General features: G+C 43.3%; 1 protein-coding gene across 1 annotated transcript; it reads right to left on the reverse strand.

Moving 5' to 3' along the window:
• Positions 1-1251: 1251 nt before the first annotated feature.
• On the reverse strand, positions 1252-6276 carry LOC123093939 (disease resistance protein Pik-2-like). The gene is made up of 4 exons (XM_044516000.1): positions 6152-6276; positions 5973-6040; positions 4605-5633; positions 1252-3542 (listed from the first exon to the last, which is right to left on the reverse strand). Exons 3-4 carry the CDS (start codon positions 5459-5461, stop codon positions 1562-1564), a joined length of 2838 nt encoding a protein of 945 aa, XP_044371935.1. The 5' UTR covers positions 5462-5633; positions 5973-6040; positions 6152-6276; the 3' UTR covers positions 1252-1561.
• Between the last annotated feature and the right edge of the window lie 643 nt (positions 6277-6919).

Raw genomic sequence — 6919 nt, forward strand, 5'->3', positions numbered from 1 at the left:
CCGCTCTCGCACACTTTCTCTATTTTCGTGCTTCAACTTTGACCATAAATTTATCCAACGAGACCGACTGCGGCGGGAGCAAATGTTATACTAGTGAATTTCAAAAGAAGTTTTCAATTATATAATTTTTTCTCCCGACGCAATTGGTCTCGTTGGTCAAATCTATGGTTAAAGTTGAATCTCGAAAAGCGTGGGCGCACTATATTTTAAAATGGAGGGAGTACATAACAAGACCAGCAAGTATCACTATCGTATCTGCCTGCATGTAGCTCTGAATTTTGTGGGAAGATGACAGGCAGAAGGTGAGAAGCGCAAATGGCGAGGAGAAACCCTCCGAAGGAGGGGAGTGAATTTCCGTAAGAAAAAAAAGGAGGGGGGTGATTTGGAGCAAGGCGGAGGAGAAACAGAGACCTATTGCAAAGTGTATATGGGAGACGTGGCGTAGTAAGGTCGGCAGAGTAGTTTACAGTCGTTGCAGCAGCAAGCATCTCTTGGTTAGGTTTGTATATAGGCTTTGCACGTGTGGTGCATTGATGGTGGTATCGCACCAGATCACTGTGGTCAAAACTCTAAACAGCCTGGCTCTCCATCAAGTTTCTACTACAGTACGTATTTGGTAAAAAAAAGATTGCAATGCAGTAGACAACCACCAGTAGATCGTGCAAATTCAATTCACCCGTGTCCTCGGATTGACAGGCATCTTGTTGATTTTGGTAGACAAACAGCTACAGCCATGGGATCTTTGCTACTCCCTCAGTTTCAAAATATAAGTCCTTTTAGAGATTCAATCCGGATGTATATAGACGGGTTTTAGATTATAGATGCACTTGTTTTGTTCCGTGCGTAGTCCGTAATGGAATCTCTAAAAAGACTTATATTTATGAATGGCGGGAGTAATTTATGATGGCCAATCACTTGGTAGAAAGCTCACCTCCTGCCATGGAAGACACTGAAAGCAGAGAAAGAGCTTTCCCCTCCCCTGCCACTTTCATCCTGCTTGGTAATATGACCACCAATGCAAAAAACAAGATAACTAAATAATCTGCATTGGAAAAAAACACTGCATGTAGGAGTATTTTACCAAGTTGTAAAATCAGTACTGACAGAGAAAAAAGAACATGAGATTTCACATAACCAGAAGCTCTAATCTTGAGATATCAGAAGCTGGTTCTATTCTACTTCAAAAACATTAACAATGGACATAACCAAAACCGACAACACGTACGGAGGAAGGACATGAACAGGAAGAGATACGGTGTTCGTCCAAACATGTGGACAAGTATAACAAATCACTTCATGCGGAAAGTTTTCTCATGATCGGTAATACAAATATCTTTGACAAACGCTCACAGTTTCAAGTTAAAGTCAAATTAACTTACAAGCCCAAAACGAAATAACGTTCGAATTTCACAAGCAAAAATCATAAGAGTCTTGTGGCTTACAGGCACGCAGCAGTGTCCTGTTTTTATTGAAGTACGAATGGCACAAACTAAACCAGTAATCTCGACAAACAGAGGGTAAAGATGGATGATGAGTAAGCGCTCCATGAGAATGCCATATTTCAGCTGCTGATAACATGATCCACGATTATCTTTGGCGCCTTGATGGCCTTCAAATCATCTACTATGAAGTTGGTTATGTCATCTGCTGTGCTATTGACTCTGAGGTGCACCTCCTTGAGACTTTTCAGGGTGTCAACACCGAAAAGGCCCTCAAAGGCTTCGAACCGCATCTCGATCCTTTCAAGTGCTGGCATTGCATCTTCTGGGAAGCTCAGCTTTGGCACTAGAGGTGCAAAGAAGCGAAGCAGCTTAAGACTCTTGAATCCCTCACCTGGAACGTAGATTACCCCACCAGACTGTGATTTGTTATCATCAATGATGTCCACTATGGCCTCATCCTGCTTCGCTGCACTCAGCGAAAAGGTGAGGGAAAACAACAAAGGCAGGTCGCGCAGGAGCACAAAAGTATCTGTCCGGAGAACTGTCACAGAAAGGGTCAACTTGTTGAGGTTACTGAGTTTGGTAATCCACTGGGGAACATCTTTCAAATTGCCAGAGAGCTCAAGGGCACTGAGGTATCTTGGAGGTGCGCCGGACATGGTGTCCAACAAGTTGATAAAATCAGATCCCTCGTCGTTGAGCACCAGAGTCTGCAGACCACAGCTGCCAAGATACTCGATAGCAGAGCCTAACTGTGTCAAGGTTTCACTACCCTTCTGTAATCTGAGCTTGTAAATTGCAAGCTTCCTAAGCCCCGTCAATTGATGGAGGCCAGCAACACCTGTTGATTTGTCATCAATCTCGATCCCTGACAGTACACGGAGTGCTTTCATTGTCTCCTTAGTTATCTCTTGAGGCAACTTTAAACCCTTCCTTGAGCTTTTATTCCCGCCAAATATATTAATTATCCGTTTGAGCTGTCCTGCAGATTTTGGGAGCTCAGTAACATTCGTCTCCCTTAGGTCAAGAGTTTCTAGGTACTCGAGTTTTGCAATCTTAGAGGGTATTTTGGAAATATCTGTCTGCCTAAGGCTCAAATACTTCAGTACAAGCATTCTACACATGTCATTCAGATGTTTCTCTTTCAAACCCTTGCAACCCTCAAGATCCAGGACTTGTAAAATTCCATTATTGAAAGAATGGAAATGAAGTTGGTCTAGGCTCCGGAACATGGTCAGAGATCGCACTTGCGATAAGTTCATGTGTTTCGTTGAATTCCCATGCTCAGAACCACTGCTTTGTACAGAGAGTCGGCGGATTTTATTGGTCGGCATTGGCACCAGCCAGTGGCCACCAACCACAGTAATAAAATTCTCTTCGCTTGACTTCGAAACAATATATTCAAGGACCATATCATGCACTTGAAAGCTTTTTATCTTCCCGTTGCTGCTGTGCTCCACTGGACGTATTATCTTCCTTTTTATCAGCTGATTAAAGTATGTTTCTGCAACTTCTTCATCTGACAAGCCTTGCTTCTCACTAACGAAACCTTCGGCTATCAACCTCCGGGTGAAACGCTTCCTACTAATTTTTGAACCCTTAGGAAATATGCTCAGGTACAAAGAGCAGGTCCTGAGATCTGCAGGCAAATCATTGTAGCAATAATCGAGTATCCTTGTAACACCATCCAGGGTCAGAGAAGGCATCAACTCTGGAAATAATGAGTTACATGCCTCTTTCCAGTCTTTGATGGATTTGCGAGGGTTGCTAGCAACAATACCAGCCATGGTAACTATGGCCAAAGGCAGACCCCTGCATATTTTCCATACATCTTCAGGTGGGAGTTCTTTCTCACTACCTATGTTGTTGTTGGATTCAGAAACACTTTGATCAAACAATTTTTTAGACTCTTCATCACTAAGAAAATCGACTGAATGAAGAAAATTAATTTCTGCTCTTCGTGAGCAAGCAGCACTACCAACAGCCTGAAATCTTGTAGTCACTATTACTCTGCTGCCTTTTTTATCATTATGTGGCAAGCATTTTCTGATATTCTCCCATGTTTGTGCAGACCATATGTCATCAATCAGGAGGAGATATCTACCAATAACAAGAAACAATACACGTCAGCAAAAGACAAAATACACTTATCCAAGTTTATCTTTCGCGGGAGACAGTGCGTGCTAGGTGTCTCCTCTTGTAAATGTGCAACTATCAAGAACGTTGATTCATCTTCTTTTACCAAAAATAAATAAAAAAATAATCAACGTTCTCGATAGTTGCACATTTACAAGAGGATAAAAAAAAGAATCAACGTTGATTCATTGACGTCTATAATTTGCTGTCTAAAAGTTGTCTGGTGTATCTTCTCTGGTCTATTATTTACTGTGTGCAGGGGATAGATCGTTCCTGAATTGGCAGACTGTACTCTGTATTCTTTGTAATGGCTAGTTTGTATGGTTAGTTACTTGGTGCAAGCTCTACCTCCATTGCTTCAGGTTTTGGTAATTGATGACAAACTTATTACTGAGAATACAGATGTCATGAATACAGTGAATCAGCAGTAGTCAGTTTGATTTTGCCTTTTCAATATTTTTCTGATCCTAGTCGTGAAATATGGTAGACCCGGCTTTATTTGGCTAAGGATATTAAAATGAAACACTTGCTTAATTTTAGACTTTTGACATCCCTGCCTGTCCTGGCAAGCTTGATGCTCTTTCTATTGCACAGTTGGTGGGTGGATCAATTTGTGTAAACAATGGCTTTTCTATGTCCCCCAATCTTTTCAACTGAAATTTTGTCTGACATTGTCTCAATAAGAATGGTATGTCAGCAGTGCCAAGGTATTCACTAGTTTGATTAGTGGCAAATTCCATTATCTGACATCATCTTATATACTTGTGCATTTTAGTTCTATATAAGAGTTAACGTGATTGCTTGACAGCCTACGATCGTAAATCTCTCACTAGGCACTAGCTAGGTTTAAAATTTTAAGGTATTTTTGCAAAGGCAATTGCTGGCTAAACATTTCAGAAGAATGAGTGAATGTGTCCAATTATTATGACAAGGATTATTAGATTTAATGTGGATGGAACATTCAGTTTATTTATCCAAAGAAAAACAATCAATTGACAAAGAAGCAAAGAAACAATTTACAAATACCTCTTTTCGGCCAGATAAGTTTTTAGTTCTTCCATGAGTTCGCTGTGGCTCCTTCCTTCAATATTGGGATCACTCTCGTGTGGCTTGACTTGTTTCAGAATCATCCTGAGCACTGCACCCTGATCATAGTTTTGAGATACTGTGACCGATGCCCGACAATCAAATTTATCCCTGGCATTTTGGTACAACGCCATCGCAATAGTGGTCTTCCCCACGCCGCCAAATCCGGCTATGGACAGAACAATTCGCTCCTTATCACACATTTCAACAGGTTTGTCCAAGTCCAACCAATCCTCGAGCTTCTTCATGTCAGCCGTCACCCCCACAGGTTCCTTCGTAACAATGAGCTGATGGCCTGTGAGCTGATGCTCAGCAATTTCGTACGTAACAGCACGAACAAGAGGACCATTGTTCAAGTTGATTGGGTTGTCCACTCCATATCGTCTACGGCGCTTACCAATCTGTTGCGCCCGCACCTTGAGTTCAGCAATCTTGGACGCAATGTTACGGCGAGGCCACCACGTCCGGAGTTCGTAGAATCTTGTCCTGATGAATAAGCATTTGAAATCACTGCTGGGATCTCGGGGGATGCGGTGGGCAAAGTCATCAATGCAATCTTCAATGTCATAGCCCATGTCACGGATCTGCTTCATCCAGTCCTTGAGCCGGTTGTCATGACGGTCTGGGGCAGTGCTCAGGTCACGGAGAAAGGCCTGCATGCTTGCAAGCTCATCATTGATGTACTGAACATCGCCACGGACTCCACTCATCAGAGCATACTCCTGGGCAAGAAGGCCACCCAGCTTGCCCAGGAGAGACCTCATGGTAGTGTTTGAGGCACCTACTACCAACTCCATCTTGTCGCTCTTACTTTGTGATCTTCACTATCTGAATCTCTTCACAGAAACTTTCTGCCCCGAGTAGCTGAAGGTAAGACCCGAGGAGGCCTTTGTTGCATGGAACCAGATGCAGGCCACATCAATGGCAGACACCAGCAGAGCAGACTACCTTCGTGAATCAATTGTTTGGCTACAAGTACAATAAGTACAGCATTAGTATTAATCTATGCGATCCCCAAGCGAAACTGCCATTTAAATGGGCTCAAAATTTTGACTTCAAAGTAGGACAGTTTTGTCTCTAATCCTACCAAAAATATCCATCTGCTCTAAAAAAATATCCTGTGGGATAAAATTTAAATAAAAAAGCAAAATTTTACAAACAGCAGTTTGTAGTTCCAAAACAGAAAACAGGAATTAATAAGAAAACCAAACGGATTTATAGAACCCAAACTCTGTCCTCGTGATTAGCAGATCCCAGATCCCCAATTTTCCTGAAATGGAAACGAAATCAAAATGGTCTCGCAATTACCTGGCCGGAGCATCGACGACCTCAGACTTGACCATAGCCGAGAATCCCAGTAACGCCAAGCGCATCAACTGCCATTCGAGAGGGAACACGAAACAGTCAGATCCACTCTCAAAACGAGAAAGCTGGAGAAGAAAAGGAGCAGCGGCGAGGTAGAGGAAGCTGGAGAGGAAAAGGGGCACCTGTGGAGTACTGACGGACTTTGACTGGGTTGCCCGGAAGCATGCAACGGAAGTCGCCGGAGCAGCACGCGACGCGGCCAAGGGTTTGCCCGTTCTGTGGACTGAGGTCCCGCGGCCTAGAGACGTGGCCGGCCGACAACATTGGACATAGTTGACCTTTTCCCCCCATACCTGGCCAACTGGGCCGTGGCAGGCCAGTCCGTTAGAACGCATGCCCGGTCCGCACGTTGTTAATCGGGCCGTGCCCGGCACGACCCATTTAGGTTTTTTTTTCAAAGATTTTTTATTTTGTATGGGCTAATAGGCAGCCCAATAGGCTAAATACTAGGTGGGCTGACAACTAAACGTGTCGATGGGCCAGCCCGTTTAATTTGTCATGCCTGGGCCTGGGAGCGCAGCACACATGGAGGCCCGGCACGACCCGTTAGCATGCCTAGCCAGGTTGTGCCGTGTCAGGCCTGTATAACCCAGGCCGGGCCATGCAGTTATGGGTAATTCCAATTCTGATGACATTATACCAACTACTACTGATAACTCACAAGTACAGGGGATCAATTATAGCCCTTTTAATAAATAAGAGCGTCGAACCAAAAGAGAAGCTAAAGGTAACGCTTATATTCCCTTCAAGTTCTATCGACAACCGATACAACTCTACGCGCACTTAACGTTCGCTTTACCTAGAACAAGAATAAAACTAGAAGTACTTTCTAGGTGTAAAGGGATAGGTTTGCAAGACAATAAGAAACGTGAAAAATAAAGTTAAGTGTT

Source organism: Triticum aestivum, chromosome 4B (assembly GCF_018294505.1).
Source record: "Triticum aestivum cultivar Chinese Spring chromosome 4B, IWGSC CS RefSeq v2.1, whole genome shotgun sequence".
Classification (NCBI taxonomy): Eukaryota; Viridiplantae; Streptophyta; class Magnoliopsida; order Poales; family Poaceae; genus Triticum; species Triticum aestivum.

Bases quoted from the DNA above. Each gene is read 5' to 3' on its own strand.
- LOC123093939 (XM_044516000.1), bottom strand. From the start codon at position 5,461: ATGGAGTTGGTAGTAGGTGCCTCAAACACTACCATGAGGTCTCTCCTG. The intron at 3,543-4,604 runs GTATTTGTAAAT...TGTTATTGGTAG, and splicing joins ACTTATCTGGCCGAAAAGAG to ATATCTCCTCCTGATTGATG.